Here is a 21,559-nt window from a genome sequence, read left to right as displayed (position 1 = left end):
AATAAATTAAAATTCAGTTTTGAAACTTCACATTCCTAAGTGGATGAATCCCTTTTGCTTATTCTTGGACTTAATTGTTCTCAAGTCATTTGAATTCTCATTTCTCTCTGAGTTAATATTTTATTATCAATTCATTAGCTAAGAATTCCATATCATATAACATATTAGGAGTATATTATGTTTATCTGAATTCGACTTGATGCAAAAGCTGATCAATTAATTTTGTTGAGCATAAACCATGCTTAGGCTCAACATAAATGATAGTAGATCCATCAAACCACTATTAATCTATTCAAATCTTCTATGTAGAGTTAGGATCACTTGAATGCTGATCTTGTTTTTTGTGTGGTTAGTAATAAAATGAAGTCATCATGAAACTAAGCAGCTGCTATTCTCCAGCCTAGTGATGCTTCAGCCTTCAACCCACATAGAAAGACTTCAAATTCAATAGCTTCTATTGCAACTTCCCTAAGAACATCAACTCGAACATGCTTACATAATAGACCAAAATGCATATATACCGATATGCAAAATAATGAAATATACCATCAAAATCATTTTTTGCATTCTCTTGCATTTATAATTCAAAAAAGGTTTGTGTTTTTGAGAAGAATATATTTAGGTGGACGCAGCTTTGAGGAGGGATAAAATGAGGTTAAATTATTTAAGATGGGTGAACCATGTATGTACTATGAGTATGAGGTCTATAGATATTATCATCGGAATGGATAAGATAATAAATTTTAGTGGTATGAGAAAATTTGTAACTTAATAAGATTTTACTAGAAACTATAAACATAAAGATTTAAATATCTTCTAATTCAACTAAAGATATTGCTTTTTTACTTAATTCAATCATGATAAATAAAAAATTATAGTCGATCCCCGATAATTGGAACATCATGGCTTGATATTGTTATCGTTTTGCAACTGGATTTCTAGCCAAACTTTTAATTGAACAAACCAACAGAGAAATAAATGGAATTTACTCATGCCTCAACTTCAATGCTTGAAGTGATGGGAGATGATGATTTAGGCAACCTTAGTGCAAATTTTTCATAACACTAACCCAGCAATCCACTGCCAATAGACTTTACAGATATACAAATGATACAAAGGACCAAATTATGTAACATCAGCATACTTTTTGGCATGAATGGTCCTAATAAGTGATACTGCTCCTGTGTCTTGGAGTAGATCTCATCAATCCTGTGCTTGGAGACATTTCAACAGTTCCTCTGCCACCATGCCACCTCATATTCCAACTCAAGAATTTAAATGCTGAGCTGATATCAACTACTAGATAATATAATATTAACAAATAAAATAATAAGAAATATTTCATGAGTTATAAGTTCCATTGCAGATACATTGTTGGACCAATCAATTACTTCAGTGGCAGCTGAAGTCTGATCTGCTACATGGTATGCTTTTATTGGTGGAATCATGTGGGTTGGAAGAAGGCTTAGGGTGCATGACTTTTAATGATCCTCACATGATGCCTACCTTTCCCAGTTGTGCAACATTCCTGCAGTTGGCCATTAAATTGGCAAATCCATGACAGAGTTATCCCCTACAATTCTGCACACTGTAGGACGATCACAAGCAGAGACATGAGATGGGATCTACAAGGGAACAGCCCTGTGGAGAGTTGGATGGTGAGGCATTGATCACAGAGTCATGTGGCTCAGTGGGACAGCCATAATGGATCACAATCTTAATACTAAACTCCCAACTACCACAACAGGAATTCTGGAACTTTGATAGCTTAGGGATAGTGACACCCACATGAACCTCTTTTCTCTTGGCAATCTTATATTTATAGACACACCTAACACAGCCCTTCTCATCTCATGCATCAGTGTAGGCATTTAATTGGAGAAGTAAATCCCCAACAACTTGTGCACTCTGCCAATCTTCAGGTTTAATCTGGTAAAAACAGGTCTCATCAGAGCATTTAGGTAAAAGGAATTTATGAGCAAATGCACAGAAACAAAGTGATACAATCTAACCAAATATTAGAATGACTTAAGTCATCATTGATTTCAAAATTTTAACATGATATCAGAGTTAAGAGTTCAAAAAAATAAATACAGTGTGGCTGAAAAAACAAAGTCTAATCATAAATATTTATGTATTAGATAAATAAAAAAACTAAGAAAATAGTTTCACATTACACATATTTAAAAATATAAATAGTATATATTATATTGAATTGATGTCTAATATAATATACATTAACTTGATCAATTTGTCTCTGACTCATCAAATCTATCAATTTCAACAGGATATTCAGAATCCAATCCTTCACCCATTTAGGTTAGCTTATACAGTGCAAAGATGTTCAATGCAGAAAAATGAATTGACATTGATTGGCCACTGGCATGATTCGCTTCCCTCTACTAACATGTGAAGAATTATTTCTCTTTCATTTCTGATCTTTAAATGTGACCATTTAACCCCCCCAGTCAAAACCTCAAGTGGTTGTCATTCATTTACAAAAATGCAATTATGTACATTTACAAACACATAAATCTCATAGTTGAACAAATACCTCTGTGGAATATGGCTATGATGAATACCTATCTCAGACATTTTAGGATCTTTACAATTCAGACAATAAATATAAAGGAATATTCTGAATGACTTCAGACATTTGTCTTCAAGTCTACCAACAGTCATCCTCATGTCAAGGAAGAGCCCATGTTCCTATCTATTAATCTTGAATAGCCTTCCTGCATTGTATTGAATGCTGGAGTTAGTCCCCTGCAATTTCCATCAACTCAGTAGAGCTAGTAAAATGTTTGACTACTATGCTGATCCCTTATCCTAAAGCCAAAATAGAAAGTCCAGTCCCCTGATTTGAGGCTTTGGAAAAAATGGATATTGCTTGTTTTTAGGAAAGGAGCTAAATATAAGTAGATCCACACAATAATTTCAGAAAAGTTAATTCAACGGTGGTCGTTTATTCTAAGCTTTTTTCTTAACCCAACCGGCACATTAATGATGTGCCAATCTGAATGAAACCAAAATAAAAACCAGAAATTAACCAACTATGAATTTCTGATAAGCTTATGAGCCAAATTCTTTGGAACGGCTAACATAATTCCAAACACAATGTAACAGGGAAAAAAAGAAGAAGAAAATATTAGAAGAATTAACATGGATGAGAAGATAAACTTGACTGATGGATAGGTATATATAACTGAAAACTATATATTGCTTTTATATGCACTTTTCTTTTTTGTCCTGTCAACTTTATCATAAATTTCCATGTCTATTGTTCAACCATTAGCCAACTGTTCTTCAAAAATGGACCCAATAATAAAATTTTCACTAAAACCTAAACAACAGTAAAGTAAATTTCAGTAGAGTTGCCTTTTCAAATATGGAAGGAGGGGAAGTAAACTCACAGGGAATGGAGAGAATTATAGACAAGAAAACTTGAACTTTCCAGCAAAGATAAGTAAAATGGTCATATTTATGGTTATTAAAATGACCCAAGTGCACAAGACTCGGGCTAATGCAAGGTCTAGGAAAAGTTAATGTCCACAATCTTACTTCTGAGAACTTGAAATATTATTTCCATGATTCCAAATACTTGTAGCTATCTAGGATAATTTCAAGTACACTCTGCACCATCTGCAATTATTACTTGATCGGATTTGCATTGCATAAGATAGAGTTTTCATTGATTGGAACCACATGCCTGCCTCATGCCTATTTAAATCCTTCCAACTCTGTGAGATCTCAATACTTTCTCTTGTATTTCTCAGGTCTTAGCAATGCAAAGAGAGCCCTCACCTTCTATGAGGAGAAAAGGGATGGTACCCTTGAGGAAGAAGAAATCCCATGAAGGTTTGGTGCTAAAGAAACTTGGGAAGCTCAAGAGAATTGTCCCAGGAAGCAAGAATGTTGGATTAGAGGTACTGCTTCAGAGGACTGCCAACTATATCTACTTTCTAGAGTTGCAAGTAATTGTTCTTAGGAGTATGTCAGACCTTTGATGTTGTTAACTGTGAATTCTTACAGTTGACCTCTGCATTCAAAATCTGTGATGGTTGGAAATAAGATTAAGTTTTACATCTGTTGGAGCCTTCCAATGTCTTGTATCATGAAAGAAAATTAATAATTTGTCCTCTATTTCTTTAGATATTTTAAGGTCTTCCATTTCTTATGATCTCCACAGTTTATTTCTTTATCACTTGAAAAATATTAAACAATGGAAGAAGGTGCTTTTTTAGACTTGCAGTTGAATTTCCACAGGAAAGCAGAACTGTGAGCATAATGGTCCAAAAGATACTATGTCAGAGAAAGAGACTATGATAAAAGAAATCCCATTTAAAATCATCACATACAAATAACAAGAGCCCACTGACAAGTAATCAGATTAACCAAAGCAATATAATTATTTGATTCATAGTAAAATGCTCTTTTGCAAGGCTTGCATGAACATTCCTTCTCTTTTTCACAACAGCTTGTCAGATATCTCAAGTATTGAGGATGTAAAAGACAAACAAAATGAACTGCCATTCTTATTATGATTCTTTTGAACAACCAACATGCCATCATTTAAAATTATGACACTTCATTTTGGCTCAATGCAAAAAAAAGAATAATCTTTCCCATAAACAATTTGAAGAATCATTTAAATCCACAATCTCCTACTTTACAACTCTATATTATCTTGAAAATGATAGAGAAGAACAGACATTTTGGTATGAAATGATAGAGAAGCCATGTTTGAATGATATCTCCAGTGAAGTGTATGAGGGATCAAATGATTTCAGTTAGGGCATTGAATCCTCGATACGACGATCAACCCAACAAAAATGGGACTCTTGTGGGCCAAAGATTCGGGAAAATAAGATTATGTAGGTAAATATAAATAATAATTTGTCGAGATTCATTAAGCTATTTAGTACAGATATAGATGGTGTGATTAATGGAATTCTTATAAGATTTGGTCTTACATAAAATAGTAATTAGTGCACTAATGTTAACTTAGTTAAGCTTTTAAAGTCAATCATTAGGCTTAAAGAAATCAAGTTATTTGTATTTTCTTTCTCTTTAAAGTCAAATAAATGAGATTAAAGATTGATGGCAAAATCATAAGCAATCTTTAGCATGAGATGGTCTCACTCTTTTAGAAGCAGCAGCAAACATGGTGAGCGAGCAGCAGTCCAAGCAGACACGGCTCAGCAGTCGATCCCACATCGCCTGGTATCCTCTGGCATTGATCACGAACGGGTCGATCCTCACCCACAGCAACGAGAAGATGGAAGCCAAATGACGACGATGGTGGGCATCATGTTCTGTCTGCCCATGAGCCGTTTGAGGAACGGGTAGAGGTGGACGATCACCCAGAAGGTGAAGAAGAGCTACCCGAACAGCGGCCCCCATGGCTGGTACCCGTTGTTGATGGCGTTGGAGATCAGCACGGTGGTGAAGGTGTAGAGCTCCCCGAACTCCTCGTCATCGGTCGCCTTGGACGTGACGGTGAAGTTTGTGTCTACGAGGCCAGAACTTTCAGCAGGCCTTGGATGACCGCAAAGAGATGAGCCGAGATGCCGCCGATGACCCAGAACTGCTCGTTCCTCCACCACTCCTCGATGCTGACTCCGCTCCGCCGCAGCTCCAGGATGCCGGTGGCGAAGATGGAGATGAAGAGTGCGATGAAGAAGAGGCTCAGAGGCAGATGGCGGGGAGGGTGCGGTAGGCCAGGAGAGGGAGGGAGGTGAAGGGGTAGATGGTGGTGTTAACGTAAGCGAAGCACTGAGAACTCTGATGTCGCAGAAGAAGGGACAAGAAATCACCTGCGTCTGCTGCTGCAGGCTCATTTGCTCCGCTCTTGGAATGCTTCATCTTCTTGCGGCGTCCGAAGCAGTGGCAGCAATCGCAGCTCATCATCTTCGGACGCTTGGGGCCCTTGGGAGGGTTGTAGTAGCCATAGAGAGCTTGCAGCCGGAAGACGCATCCGGTCCCAACGTACACCGGTCCTTGGATGCCATCGAGGCCTTTCATGTTGATCTGAGGAAACGCAGAACGGTTGCAGTCACTAGCAGTAGCTTGCTGGTGATACCTCTAGCAATTTGGAAACGCCGCATCATACGTCGAAGTAGACTGTGTTCCTGTTCGCGTATCGGCCATGCTTGTCGACGCCATCAAACCTATGCGGGAACTGCACGTAGCGGACTCTTCTTCCGGTCTGGGGGTCCATCGGGAAGCACATCGCCTCTCGAACGGCCTTACCGTTGTTTATGTAGTGGTCGCAGTCGAGGTTGAGCATGAAGGGCGCGTTGGTGAGGACTGCAGAGACGCGGATCTGCCGATTGCAGGTTCTTAATCCGAGTTAGAAGACCAAAATGTGGTGGTAAGGGATCCAAGAACAAGATATGGATCACCAGAGGATTCATGGCACCGGCCTTCTTGCGATGCTGGAATCCCGGCCGCTTCTCACGGGTGACGTAAACGAGGCGAGGGAGCTCATTTCCCTCGGTGTCATGCCCTCCGCTGTGGCCCAAGAAGACCTGGATCATGCCCGGATGATCACGGGTGTTGTTTCCAGGCCATGGCGTGCCATCTTGCATGATCCAACCTTCAGGGGGAACCTTCATGGCTTTCTCCACCAATCCAAATCTGAAACTCCTCACTCACCTGAGTTGCATTAACACGAGAATCAAATTGCATTACAAAAATCAATATTTCGTGGATACGTAATTGAGGAGTTTTAGCTTACCGGACGAGAACGAGCGCTCGTTATGATAGGTGGGATTTGAGGAGGATTGCTCTCGTCATCCTCGGGTCCTCTGCCGTAGTTCATCTTCCCACGGAGCATCGCCTCCGTGATGTGCTTGTTTAGCTGAGGCTGCTGCTGCTGCTGCTGCATCATGCTTTGCTCTTCTTCAACCTTGAATTCGTGTTCGATGTCATCTACATCTTCTTCGTCCTCGTCTCCCTCCACTTTCGGGCTCCCTTCCTCGCATGTCAAGAACCTCGTCAACTTTTTGCTTCACAAAACATCATGATTTCGCGTTCCAGATGACAAAAACTAGTTCCTCCTACTTGATCTATAACCAGTTTCAAGATTTGTGTGATCAGTTGAGATGTTTCTATCCACTACATAGAAACAGAGCAAGAGTGCAATGGCTGGTTCCATTTTCTTCGAGATGAAAGCAGTCTTGGGCCTTCAAATTTCAACCGGAAGCACTTCAACTTCCAGATTAGAAGCAAGTGATTAGATCTACATCTCACAATTCCAATAGAGAATATCTCAAATCATCCTCAAAGTCACGTAAACTGGCGCACCTCTGAGCCGCTTGTAGCGAGTCTTGCACTGCGGGCAAAGTTGCGTCCCTTCTCGCCGCTCATACTCGTAGCAGGGCCGGCGAACCGGGAAACCGCACTCGTTGCACGGCAAAGCGAGCGGTGGTGAGTCTTCGGCTCGGGTCTCACTCCCACATCTAATGTCTTGGTGGCCGGGTGTTAGTTGGCTGCAGAGTCGCCATTGCCGCCAAGTGAAGCCATGTCTGTGTTCACTCAACCACCACCCTGCCCTTGTGATCCTAAGTGAAGCGTTTGCCTTCAACCTTTTGCATTGCACTGATTGTTCTCAAAAAAGAGGGAGAAAACATGCAAGATGACTTCTTTGATGTCCCCATGCAATTTGATTCAAGGCGACATAACATCCAAAGACTCTTCACACAACATCCAAACGCACATGAGATATGGGAATGTGAGATTGATACAAACCATCCAAAGACAGTCAAATATTACTCATGCAAATAAGAGATTAATCTAAATATGATTCCTGGGAAAACCCAACTATCTGTAGCACAAGTCATGAGAAAAATGACAAGTTACAATGTAATTGCAAAGTTCAGAGCCCATGAAAAACTTGTCCAATTCAATTCGAATTTGATTTATAAGGTTAGATTAGCTTTATAAAGTTAATGAATCAGTTATTTCATCAATTTGGACCCGTCCATCTTCTTCTCTGATACATTTTAGTAGAATATGAAGAGCGGCACAACTTGGTATTGAACACGACAAATCCTCGATTTCCATCACACCAAGAGAGGACCAATTCTTTATATGGATTTCTTCAAGCATCTTGAAGAAAGATGACCAGGAAATAACAGTAAACCAGAAGGTGCATTCCTCATGTCAAAAGTTCCCGTCCCCCATACGGCATCTGTGATCAGATTGTTATCTACTGAACTGAGAGAAGCATCTTATCAACCTGTCTTGGCTCCAGCATCTTACATTTAGAAGCAAATATACACGACCGCTGCTTGTCGATAGGTAAGTCCTATGACAGTGCATCCTTCACCACCTGCAACAATTGTATCAAGCAACAACACCAAAAGCCAATTAACTACAAACTTATAGTTGACCGACGAGAGCGAGATTATTGATTCTGCAGAAATATCAAGAAACCTTCTCTAGAGATGACGTTGCAAGTTTCGATTCGCATGCAAAGTGACTGAACTGAAGATTTCACGAAATTCTCTCTCAAACTACTTGCAATATTCAAAATTTTTCTAGATCTAACTGCAAATGTTAAATAAATAATTATAGTGAGGTTTGCACATTTCCTATTGAGAACTTGTAAATCCATTTCATCTTAGTGAAAATCTGGAACATCATTTCAAATATTAAAAGAAGCAGAGTGATTTTTCTTCACAACTCCTGGTTATATCACTGTATGATTCTATCATCATCATGATAGCACAAACATAAATCGCTTCATTATAACCAGATATAGCTAAAAGGAATTATTAATTTTGTGTGTGGACTACTGCAGAAGGCATGGAAACTGACCTTTCTCACCCATGAAAATGGATAAGACTTCAAAGCTACACGATCTTGCTATAAAATTTTGCCCTGACCAACCCTGTTTGAGTTCCTCCCGATGTCTACAAATTGCTAACTCAATATCATTTTGCCTCCTTCATTCATTTAATGTCTATACAATTTCACCATTTTCAGGAAATCTTTCTCCAACTGAAACTTCTCTGTTTCTGCAATTGATAATAGACTTCATCATTAAATAAAAATAATAATAATAATACTATTGATGCCCATAAATAAATTAAAGGGCAGATGATAGCAATACCATTAAAGAGACCTGATTCAGATTTATCAGTGGAGAAGCGCAATTGCTTGTATTTGCAGCTTCCTTTACTCGGTAGCTCTTATCTTGAGTAGACACTTTCCCTGAGATGAACATATACGACGATTGTGCGAAGCAGAGGGATGAGGGTGGGTTTTGTGAGACTGCTTCTTAAATTGATACTGAGATGGATTTACTGACAAAGACTCTATCAGAGAATTACTTGCATTTGCTGCTTCCAATACTTTGTATTTCTTTCCTCTGGTAGATACTCCATTTGGAAGAGGCAAATTCACTGATTGCGAAATACAAACTGATGGGGATGCCGTTGGACGAGATTGCTTCTTTATTCTAAATGGGATTTCCTGAGATGGATATTCTGATAATGACTCTTGTTTTCTTCGCAAGAACCTACCATATCCAATTCAAGGGATGTAACGAATTTTAAAGTACAAAATATATAGATGATACATGTTGAAAAACCTGAGTGAATCAAATTTGAGGGAAGGAGCATTACCTGACTTCAGTCAAGAGCTGCAGTTTTTTTTGTCTTGTCTCCTGCAGTTTCTTCTTCTTTGCTTCAGTTTCCTGAAGAAATTAGAAAAGTTGGTAAACCTAATATTTGTTCAACTGGGACAAAATCCCAATTAAGTTAAAATAATGACATAAAGGTTAAGTTTAGACCTCTTCAATTATGCAAATTTTGTTTTCTTTCCAACTAAAAAACCTAAAAGCTGTAGAAACATAAAGGTCTTGACCCAAGATTCTGAACAAATTTGGCAAAATTGTAGAACCATCATAACTAGATCTTCGAAATAAATGGTCAGAAACCATAAAATCAAGAAAAGAATTTCCATGTTCTAGAACACTAAATCAATAAAAATCTAAAATTGGTCACGCACAGGGAATAAAACAATATGGAAAAAGAAAAAAGAAAAGAAAAACCTTACATCCGTAGAGACAACAAAATAAGAAAAGCCATGGGTCTCCAAAATCAGGATAACACCACAACCCACATCAACTAACATCTAGAGAAGACAGATCCCACAAATAATGTACATGAAAAAGAATAATAGTTGTAGAGAGCACATCTAACCTCGAGCAACTCCATATGATCTTGCAGGAGGGATCGGTATTTGAATCTTTGCCTGACATCATCCCTGAAGGGGGAACAAGTAGCAGATGGCGATGGTTCCTTGCGAACCTTTCTCGTCTTCTTCATCATTCTCACCTCCATCGACAGATGAAAACAAATAGGAAAGAAGAGAAAGGGGGAGGAGATAAAGAAAAGTGGGTGGGTTACAAGGCAACACCCAGAACGGAAACAGGCCTATTCACCAAGAAGAGGTCATAAAGAAAACAGATGGGAACAGAGACATATTGTGAAACTGGAGAAATAAAGGTGGATGGAGAGGAAGAGAGAGAGAGAGAGAGAGAGAGAGAGAACAGGGGGGGGAGGAGGAAGGGGGAGGTTCCTTCCCCTGTTACACCGTCCATGTGGAAGGTCTGACCAGGACAAAACCCAATGAGTCCCATGCCAATTGGAAACAGGAGAGAATACCAACTCTCTCTCTCTCTCTCTCTCTCTCTCTCTGGGCTGCAGGGGGGCATTTCAGGAATGGGATGATGGTGTCGGCAAGAGAAGGGTTGCACTCATCGTTTCCTCTGCTCACCTCTTTCCTCTCCTCTAATCTCTCTCCACCCCTCCCCTTCCGTTTCTCCTCGCATTAGAACCGTAACGTGAGATGCAATGGTCTGGTCTCCTTGGCTTGGAAGGTTGAGGCTGGTGCCTCTACTAGATGAGAGGGAGAAGGGGGCATGGCATGGCATGGCTGAGGTGAAAGCACAGACGATTAAATGAGACTCCTGTTCCTCTGATCTTGCATCAGTTGCCCGTTAACTACTCCTCCCAGTTTACAGGCGGACCACCAACCAACCTATCTTCTCTTAAATAACAACCCTCCTCTTCTTTGCCTGTAAGACAGACAATACATCATCAACCTAAGACATTATTTTTCGCTACTCTCGCACATGGAATTTGCTCTTAATTACATCAAACTCGCACGGCCACACCAGATAAAGACAGGTGAGAGTGAGAGGATCTAACAGTTGTTAGCCTTGTGGCATGGTAGGAGAAAAGAGACCCATGAAACATATGAGTGAGAGGGAGGATGAACAATCTATTAGCCACAGACAAAGCAGGAGAGAAAGAGACTGTTGTTACAATACAAATTGCTAACGACTGTGTCTATTAGCAGCCAAGTGTATCATAGTTTCTTCTCCAGAAGAGTGGCAGTTGACTGTGTCAAGTCAAGCTACGAGCAATCCAGAAAAATGGAGTATTTTACTCTTCTTTGCCGTTTGCACAGGTTACTCAGGCCAAGAATACACTAAAAGATCAAGACAACTCAAGAATACACTAAAAGACCAAGACAACCAGTGAGTGATGACCAAATCAATTGCTCAACACTTTGACGTATTCCTCCTATTGTTGTAGAACATACTGTCCAAGTATACAGACTAAAACAACACAACAACACACGAATTATACCAGAGATCTGATATATACAACCTACACACGGTTTTTCATAGAAGGATTTATGATTACACAACTGCTTAGCAAGCAACTTATAACCAAACAATATTGCTTCGTCTTTGGGTGAGCTTTAGAAACTCCAGCAAGGAGATGTGTCATATAGCAAGAAGAGGTTCTGATCAAATTGAGTTTGTATTTCTAATTCCATTAATCCTAAAAGGAACCTGTAAGACAGCAAGAGTAGCAAAACACCTTCTAAGGTGACGCCAGTTATAATTATCTGGACGCTTCTATCTCGGAGAAAACTTCCTGTATTGATCAGGTCAACTTCAGTATCAAGTATCCATGACACAAATCATGATGTTAATGCCTTCCAACTTCAGACTTCCTCTTATGAAGCATCAGACCTTGAAACCCTCTGCACGAAGGCATTGTAGATGAGCTTGGATCCATTTTTGGCATGCAGCCTCTCCATGCTCCACAATGCATTCGTCTCTCAGCTTCTTTGTGTCTGGGCAGGCACAGCAGATCTTCTTCTTTGGCTTTGTATCATCAGGTGTCGGCCCTGCTGCAGCAAGACCTTGTCTAATAGGAGGATCTGGAGACTTTGCTTGCAGACGCATTCCTGTTTCTGTATTGCCCATTTAACCCAATTTGTAGATGCCAGAAAGCCTTTAAGAAACAATAGTTATTGTTGGAAATAGTAATACTAAACAGCTGGCACCACATAACAGAGTCTGGTAAAACATCAATATATGCATATATATTCTAAGAAAAAATAACACTAAAATAAGTTGACATTTTCCCCAATGTGGTACATAGTTGTAATCCATAACTTGTAGTTTCCTGGGAGGAACACCTACCTGATAAATCTTGTAAATGATCGACTAAAAATAGCATCATCCCAGCAGTGTGGTGCTCATTGATTGTCACATAGCAATGCTGAAACTGATACTTTTCCGTGCCTTGCCATATGTTATTGGGGAAGACTTGTCTATCTGAATCAAGGTCATAAAAGATCATGAAATCAACAAACAGGTCCAGAATGGGATAAAGGTTTAACTGTTCATATGGGTTTCGCTTAGACTGCATCCAATTGGATGCCTTTACTTCCCTTCAGAGGGACAAAAGCCAAGACATCCATGCTGATGTAACATGATACCTGAAAAGTCTCGTCCAGAAAGAAAGCATAATATCATGTCATACACCAAATGGGACAAATGACTAATTAACTTGATGGGCTTATATCATGACCACAACCAAGAATTGATTCTTTTTTTTTAATCAATGGCAGAAAATGCTTAAACCTAAGTTAATTGTCATAGATACATGTAAGCCTATAAAGCAACTCAAATCTCCTCTCTCGTCTAATATGGTAATAAAATGGAATTGCATATATCATCCAAAAAGAATGTAATTCTGTCACCACATTTCCTCTGGCATAAGATGCAGAGGCAATGATTTTAGGCATGCTATTATATCCATATTCTTGCATATTAATCAAAACCAAGACATGAAGACAGTAAACCTTCTGATCTAGAAACACCCTGGTACATTATAGAAATACATTTTGCAATCAAGGGTACACTAGCAATTTTGTCTAACACAAAAACTTTAGATATTATATAAGGGGACTCGAACAACGGGAAGACCGAACCACAGGTTCTCAAGGAAACAATAAAGATTTGACTTGCCAACCAGTATCAAGTATGCCAGATGACTTTTTCTCGCAGATGCTTATGCCAGATTGAAAAGTCAATTCCTGATGTGCAGTTATGCAAACTTATGAAGAGATGCTAAAAATGGGAACTAATCAAAACTAGGTAAGGTTTAGGGGATCAATTAGCAAAATTTGAAGCCTGTAGACCCAATTGAAATCCCCTAGAGTTCATGGACGCTTTGTAATTTACTGGTTTTCTCAATTAATGTATTTGGGGAACTCGAAATAAATTTTGAACCCCAAGCCCCAATTTTTCACCCATGTGAATTTATAATCTGTTATAAGATTATAACCAAAACATATGATCCAAAAGCAAGTGAACAAGACCTGATAGAAGACCAAGTGAAAGAACTCATCAAACCCGTTCATTCCCCAGAATCGACATGATAGAAGACAGAGAAACAATCTAATCCGCTGCATTTCTTGCAGAAACTACTACAAGAAACGGTGGTCTCTTCTAGTTCAGCACCACCACATGGTAAAACCCAAATCGGCAAACCCTAAACTACAACATCTTTTGGACAAAACGAAACGATTTAGGATCTACAAAGAAAAAATCACAGAGAGGATAAGCATACGGAAATCGAAGCGAGATAAGACGACATCTAATTCGGAGGATCGGAGACGAGGGATCGTACGTGACTCCCTTCTGCTTCCGTTGGGTTATCGAGCCTCCTTGCGCCGAAGCAAAAACTCCGAGGTGTACATCTGCTTCGGGAAGTTTAATGGTCTTCCCACAACCGTCCATCCCGACCCCTTCCCATCCCAACCGTTTCTGATCACCTCCTTGCCGAGGGACTTGTGCCGAACACAAGTTGGACCCGGTTCAATGAACCGGAATCGAACCGGTTCAAACTTGTTAATGTCTCCACTATTTAGGATTAATTATATAGAGCCTTTGTTCCCATTAAACTTAGAGAAACATATACTTTGTTAAAAATATTAAATAATTTAAAAGTTAAATATGTTAAAATTAAAAAATAAAAAAATATAGTAATAAATCTTGATAGAATCATAAGGTCGATTTTGATCTCAAATCTCGTTTTCATCACTTAGGGTGAGGCGTCGATGAAGCAATGACGTGCCGGTTGATTTAACTTTGTAATAATTATCTAGATCGAAATAGGTTTTAAGTATAATTGGGTTGGAATTGAACCAACTCAATTAGGATCCAATTTTGGGTTGTGCTAAACCAAGTGAAAGGCTCAAACAATGACCCAACTGGAGGAACCATTGATGAAACAATCATTGAGACTGGTTCAGGCTGTGGTACCGCTAGTCTGGGCGATGATACCATCCAAACATGGTCTCCCAAGCGATGGTACCATTAAACTGGGCGATGTTAGTGTTATAAGTGGTGGTACCGTCAGTACCCCGAAAACCAAGGATGAGATATTTTTAGGCTCCAAGTTTGAATCCACTTGAGGCCTATAAATACCTCTCTTATCTCTGGCTAACAAACATAAGAATTGAAGCAAAAAAGTATAAAAACGTTATTGTAATCTTATGAGAACTCCTCTTAAGCTATTAGTATTAGTGAAGTTTAAGAGAGGAAATAGTAGGGATGGGGTGTAAAGGTTCTCTCCTGCACCTATCAAAAGGAGAATCAAGTGTAAAATGATAGTTGAGCTTCGCTCGTTAAAAAAAGATCGGTAGTGAAAACCGATAGCCTCGAGCAAAGAGGAATCGGGAGTGGATGTAGGTCACGACGATCAAACCATTATAAAAATCTAGTTTGTATTTACTTCTTACTATTTATAAACTGAATTCTTATTTTTACTATATTTCGGTATACTTTGAAAGTGAAGCATTTCCGATATCGATTTTTATCGAATAAAATTTTTTTAAATCGATGATTTTATCTACACTAATTGACGCTCATACTTATCACACTATCATCATTAGCCTGAGTATTCCAAGAAGAAATAAGCTCATAGTTATCACACTATCATCAGCAAACAGTCAAATCATGGACTTTGTTTTCACTAGTTCTCAGACAGATACTATTAGTACAAGAGGTGGAGAGAGAATGAGAGTTAGTCCTGAGATGACATATAATATTCGAGTAATATCTAGCTGTCATAAATCAATATTTATTTTTCATAGCTCGAGGACAAACAAAGAGCAAGTAATTAATGCTCGAATGTCAACGGGATCCCATCAAGATTACATGGGAGTAATTAACATTCATCGCCAACATCTCTGCGATCAAAAGAACAAAATTGCATTAAATAACATATCATGTCTGGGTCAGCGACTTGAGAGGCTGAGCCCTGATACATGTGTCATCAACACCACTCCTCTGGCATTTCCGCTGCTTCAGCTTACTTTATGCACTGAGGAGCCTTTGTCTTCTTCTTCTTCTTCTTCCCCTTTTGACCACAGAGAGGAGACTGCGCAAAGCTATGGTGAAAAGAAACCCACGGTGGCCGCAGCATCTCCTCCTCTGCCTCCTTGACTTGTGGGAGGATAATTAAACCTATCCAAATCTTTTGGAGATGTATGCTGTTGCTACGTGTTAATGCTCTGCACATCTGCACTTAAGTCAAAAGGGACCACCACCACATCTTACCAGCATCATTAACCATGATGGTCACCATCATTATTGTCATTGAACATTGGATTAGAGTTGAAAGTCTAATTAATCTTTGCAGTTTATGAGTCATTGTCACTCCAGACTTGGCCAGGTTTTAGCTTAATATTCTAACAACACCACTCTCTCTCTCTCTCTCTCTCTCTCTCTCTACAAATAGATCCATCTTCTACTATTTAGCTTGTTATAATTATTTGTATTAGGCAAAGTTATATATGCATTCTTCTAAAATTAATATTTCTTCATATTTCTTCCTCTAAATTATATTCTTTCAAAGTTGAGATATGGATGTTAATGTGATTTATCACCGTCCATCAAGTTAGAACTATTAATACATTCAATACACTTTAAAATTATGATGCGATGGATTTTAATAATACTTAGATCAAACCGATTATGTTCAAACCTAAATAAAATTGCGATTGTCTCAAAAACTTGATCGAATATCAATTTACATAAAGATCAAGATCGGATGCGATACTCGACGTAGTCTCTTTTTTTTTTTTTTTTTCGTGCTAACTATGTCACCACATGTTGATTCATAATTGGATCAATATTTATAATATTAATTTATTATGATGCCAAAAATATTTAAAGTGTTATAAATATATGATATTCTATATACATTATTTTACTCATATAAGTTAACATGAATTATAATTAGAAGCCGTTTGCTAAGTGTTTTGATGGATGTCAGTCCAATTTAAATGCATTTTCCAATTTAAATCAGCAATTACTTCAATTGTGGGGGGTTGGAATTAGGGTATTTTGAATGCAGTTTGGGAGCCAGTAATTTTTCTGTTATTAGGATTACTGATAGAAAAGCAAAACACACATATCATTTAATTCATTTGATGGTCACATACGAATTTTGAAAACAAAAAAATCCTAGTTTTAGGTTTTTTTTTTACAAAGTGTTCCAAGTTTAAAAAAATTTTACAAAACACCGGTGGATACATAAAAAATTATTTTACTCACGTAACTTTCAAAAATTTTCATCGCAACCCTTGCCCTAACTGAGCCAATTTTCGTTACGATCGATTATAGCCCTCGTATGAAGGCATAGATAATCGAGAGAGAGGAGGGTATAACCTGTGTTATCAGCTCATATGTAAAGGCACATGCAACCAAAGGAGGGGATGTGACCAGCGTTATCAACCCATGCACAAAGGGCACAAATAGTCCCGGGGGGGGGGGGTGAACACACAAAGATGAAAGTGACCAAGGGATGGGAGGAGAGTGACCAGCATTACTTGCTAGCCCGCGCGTAGATACATATACGACTAGATGAGAGGAGGGTGGCAGCCAACAAAGACACTAATAAGTCACGATAGATTAATAAGAGCTAGCGAGTGAGGCTACCAAGCATAGAGAAACCAGACATAAAGCGTAGTGAGGTGATCGACAAGCAGATGAGTGACCTATTAGTGTTCACCCCCACCCCCCCCCCGGGTGAGGGGGGGGGTGAACACACAAAGATGAAAGTGGCCAAGGGATGGGAGGAGAGTAACCAGCATTACTTGCTAGCCCGCGCGTAGATACATATACGACTAGATGAGAGGAGGGTGGTTACCAACAAAGACACTAATAGGTCACGATAGATTAATGAGAGCTAGCGAGTGAGGCTACCAAGCATGGAGAAATCAGTCATAAAGCGTAGTAAGGTGATCGACAAGCAGATGAGCGACTAGGTGAGCAAAAACACAACAGACAATGATTAATAAAAATAAAATAATAATTTATGAAAAAAGGGTGCTTTTTAAAAAAAAAATTAAGAGAAAAACCAAAAGTTGAGTGTTTTTTTTGGGGGGAAAATTCACCCAATGAAGATTAGTTGTATTTTTATTTATTCTCAAATATTTTTAACCCATAAAAAGTTTTATTTAAGCCCCCAATTTGAACTATAAATAGGCGGAACCGCTTCCTCCTTTTCCCCGATCAAGACACGGAGCAAAAGCAGGGGAAAGAGAGGTCTCCTCCTCCCGCAGTAGTCCGTCATCGGAGCCCTCACCAAAACCTCAATTGAAATCTTAGATTCGCCCGCGAAGGCGATGCAGCACGGCAGCAGAGAAGTGCGAGGAGGTATGGCAGCCTCCGCCTCCGCGCAGATGGCTCTCCACGACGACCACGGCTCGCAGCAGATCCAAAACCCCGGCTTGCACGATGACTTCTTCGATCAGATGCTGTCGGGCCTCCCCTCCGCTTGGACCGACCTCGGGAACCCCAAGTCCCCCTGGGACGCCTCCGCTGCGCAGAAGCTCTTCCGGATCGACCTCGCCGGGAAGCAGCCGGACGAGTCGCAGCCGGAGGCCGCCGCGGAGGGGCTGCGCTACGCTTCTTACGAGGAGGCGACGATGCTGGCGTCTCGGCTCTCGCAGAGCCAGGGTAGCGGCGGGAGCTCGCCGACGGGGGAGGCGATGATGCTCCAGCTTAACAACCACCACATCCTCCCGGCGGTGGGGCGGTCACAGACGGCCGTCGGGGGCGGTGTCGGAGAATCGGGCCTTCTTCCCCTGCCTCTGACTCTCGGCAGCGGCGGTGCGGCGGATCCTCGCATCATCGTGGAAACACCTCGAGACGAAATGGACCGTCCTTACAAATCCCCAGATCACAACGTAAGCTTCTTCCGATTGCTCTCTCCACCGAAATGTAGTCTTTCCTACTAAAAAACCCCATCTTGTTCCCATTCTAAGGGGGGCGAAGAGCTCTACAACGGGCTCGGGGGATCGATTCGCGCGGCTCAAGCGGCAACCGGGCAGCACTTCCATCATCCCCAGGTTAATCTAAAACCCTAACTTTGTCACAAATTTCCACCAAAAGTCTGGTTTTTCTTTTCCTTTTCACAACAATGAAAAGCTGAACCGGCAGCAGGGCGCATCAATGTCATCGCAGAGCTACGGCGGAGCAGCGGCGTCGGCTGGAGTTGGGCAGGGCCCGGCGGCATCGGCGTCGTCCGGCGGTGGCACACCGCCGCAGAAGCAGAAGGTGAGGGCGCGGAGAGGGCAAGCCACGGATCCCCACAGCATCGCCGAAAGAGTATGGCTTTATTTTCCGGTTCCTTCTTTTTCCGTCTACTGATTAATGCTCCGCTGTGGTTTCATCTCGTAGTCTCTTCTTTTCTTCTGTGTATGATGTGTCTTCTGTATGCGTGTGTGCAGCTTCGCAGGGAGAGGATCGCAGAGAGGATGAAGGCACTGCAAGAATTGGTGCCCAACGCTAATAAGGTTCTCTTTTCTCTCATCTGTCTCACTATGCAGAGATGATGTGCGTCTACAGATTCCATATATTCTGATGAACTGTGTGTCACCTTAAAAATATCGAATCTGCGGCATCATATTAATATATATAGATAGCAATGTGGAGAGCACTAAGAGATAAAATAATGATGTGTGGGAACAAAGACTAACGGGATAATTGGAATGAGAAGCACCAAACGTGTGGAGGAAATAATTTAACACTTTTGCCATCGTATTGCGGCGGTCGTTAACATTGTGTTAGTTGGCAACGGCAGACGGATAAGGCTTCGATGCTGGATGAGATCATCGACTACGTTAAATTTCTGCAGCTCCAAGTCAAAGTAAAAATCTCTGCCTCTTACTTCTCTCACTCTCTCTCTCTCTTAATTTATGTTCATTATCATTAGACTAACAAAGTAGATTACATTATCCTCCCCTCTTATTTTGCCTAATGATGTTGCTTTGGACAACAACATATTTGGGTACAAGACATTACTCTCTCTCTCTCTCTCTCTTGACTGTGTACGTGTAATTATGTATCAGGTTCTGAGCATGAGCCGGTTAGGCGGAGCAGCGGCGGTCGCCCCTCTCGTGGCTGATATATCCACTGAGGTAACTCTCTCTTTCTCTCACTGATGTATAAAGGTTGAAAGAATGCGTGTATTGATGGCCATATTCGTTGTGGCGATGATGGCCATGTTCATGTGCATGCAGGGTCCGGGAGGACGTGCAGGAGCCAACGGCGCGGCGGCTGGTAACAACGACAGCCTGACGGTGACGGAGCACCGGGTGGCGAAGATGATGGAGGAGGACATGGGCTCGGCGATGCAGTACCTCCAGGGCAAGGGCCTCTGCCTCATGCCCATCTCCCTCGCCTCCGCCATCTCATCCGCCGCCTGCCGCCCATCCGCCGGTGGCCTGGTCCCGGCCCCACCTCCTGCCACCACCAGCGCCGCGGCCGCCGCCGAGTCCCCGTCGTCGCCCAGCGCGTCGGCGCTGACGGTGCAATCCGCCGCGGCCGACACGACCGCTCCGAAGCGGTGACGAAGTCTTTTGCTTTTGACGTGGAAATGCGTCGAGCGAACAGTCTAATAAAGTAGTAAATCCCACAAGCTTTCTGCTATTATGCTCATCTTTTATATCGTGTGCATCAGCTGCTTTCGCCCTTTTGTTGTTTCCTCCATCGTATCGAGTCCAGTTTTCAGATCAATAAAATGTGTCCTTCCAAATGTAGATGTGAATTTAATCGGGCAGACAAAATAATAGCATTGGTGCAATAATACTACTACACGACTAATAAATCGTGATGCCTTCATTAAATGTAATATTTGTATAAATAAATAAATAATGAACTCTATGCAAGAAAGATGATGATATCTTTAAAGATCAAGTGAACAAAAAAAAAAAAAAACAGTATTATTTATTATTTTTAACAGTTTCCTACATCTTTTATCTCTTTTTACACCATTATTACTAATTTACTTGTCTCATTTAACCTTTATAGTATTTATAAATTTAATTCAAAAAAATATTTATGAGTCTTTCTTAATGTAATCTTATTATAGAGCTACAGTTAATTATTTATGATTAGAAATATATATTTGTAAACATATATTTTGTCGATATTTCTTCATTTTTTTTTTATCTTTGATTGACTCATTATTTCTTTATGACTAGACTAAATTCCGATCTAGCAAGGCACATGTTGTTACATCTTAAGAACTAAGATGTACCCTTTAAAAAAAAAAAAGGAAAAGAAGAAAAAAAAAAAAAATGTCTCCTCACAAGACAGTTCCTTCGTGACGTTTTGTGTTGGTTGGTAGGAACGAAGTTGAGAAGATAATAAAACAAAGATGAGAGGGCCTTCTTCCATGGTAGAGGATCGTGTTAACAGAATTAGATGGGTAGCTAACAAGAGGCGAGTAAGCCGATGTGCGGCCCACGAAGAGGGCAGTGATGATATGATTCCCTTTGTTCGCACGTCTTGCCTCGTTTTCTTTCTTATTCAGCATTGTCTCCGTCGGATGAAATGGAGAATTTGACCCCCTTCACTCCCCTTTCTTTAATCCGTGGGATGGAGGCGATGGCCTCAGAGCCGATTCTTTAGTCTTTTCTTCGTTTCAGCAAGTGGGTTCAAAGGCCTCACGATGACGGAGGCAATAGAGGCAACAGGAGAGAAAGATGCAGATGACATGCATGACGACACAAAAAGCAAGGGACCGAGGAATGGACAAAAGGAAAGAGAAACGACGAGTGAGGAAGAGCACTGCATAGAGACAACAAAACCTCATAAAGACGATGGGCACGACAACCAAACAACACCGACCGACGGGACAAAAGCACCGAGCAAGAAAGAGAA

At 40.6% G+C, this 21,559-nt stretch overlaps 2 protein-coding genes and 1 pseudogene across 6 annotated transcripts; 1 reads left to right on the top strand and 2 right to left on the bottom strand.

The window, feature by feature from the left end:
- Positions 1-5,198: 5,198 nt before the first annotated feature.
- LOC135594854 (cellulose synthase A catalytic subunit 9 [UDP-forming]-like) lies at positions 5,199-6,590 on the bottom strand (annotated as a pseudogene).
- Positions 6,591-7,785: 1,195 nt separating this feature from the next.
- On the bottom strand, positions 7,786-14,125 carry LOC135594710 (uncharacterized). 3 transcript variants are annotated; one of them, XM_065085171.1, is made up of 8 exons: positions 14,010-14,125; positions 12,515-12,649; positions 10,212-12,323; positions 9,633-9,703; positions 9,339-9,526; positions 9,119-9,219; positions 8,824-9,023; positions 7,786-8,335 (listed from the first exon to the last, which is right to left on the bottom strand). In XM_065085171.1, exons 3-7 carry the CDS (start codon positions 10,350-10,352, stop codon positions 8,988-8,990), a joined length of 537 nt encoding a protein of 178 aa, XP_064941243.1. In that variant the 5' UTR covers positions 10,353-12,323; positions 12,515-12,649; positions 14,010-14,125; the 3' UTR covers positions 7,786-8,335; positions 8,824-8,987. The 3 variants fall into 3 exon arrangements, 2 of the variants coding, with proteins under 2 accessions (XP_064941243.1, XP_064941244.1); XM_065085172.1 differs by having other exon boundaries at positions 9,131-9,219; XR_010480210.1 differs by having other exon boundaries at positions 9,131-9,526; positions 10,212-12,282; positions 12,515-12,813; positions 13,950-14,088.
- A 3,765-nt stretch (positions 14,126-17,890) lies between these two features.
- Positions 17,891-20,429, top strand: LOC135595095 (bHLH transcription factor RHL1-like). 3 transcript variants are annotated; one of them, XM_065085617.1, is made up of 7 exons: positions 17,891-18,579; positions 18,658-18,741; positions 18,857-19,000; positions 19,123-19,188; positions 19,476-19,541; positions 19,744-19,812; positions 19,915-20,429. In XM_065085617.1, exons 1-7 carry the CDS (start codon positions 18,016-18,018, stop codon positions 20,242-20,244), a joined length of 1,323 nt encoding a protein of 440 aa, XP_064941689.1. In that variant the 5' UTR covers positions 17,891-18,015; the 3' UTR covers positions 20,245-20,429. The 3 variants fall into 3 exon arrangements, with proteins under 3 accessions (XP_064941689.1, XP_064941688.1, XP_064941687.1); XM_065085616.1 differs by having other exon boundaries at positions 18,836-19,000; XM_065085615.1 differs by having other exon boundaries at positions 18,833-19,000.
- Positions 20,430-21,559: the final 1,130 nt, after the last annotated feature.

The sequence above is a fragment of the Musa acuminata genome, chromosome BXJ1-10, assembly GCF_036884655.1.
Source record: "Musa acuminata AAA Group cultivar baxijiao chromosome BXJ1-10, Cavendish_Baxijiao_AAA, whole genome shotgun sequence".
NCBI lineage: Eukaryota > Viridiplantae > Streptophyta > Magnoliopsida > Zingiberales > Musaceae > Musa > Musa acuminata.
The sequence above is the reverse complement of the archived record's forward strand: the minus strand, read 5'-3'. Positions and strand labels throughout refer to the sequence as shown.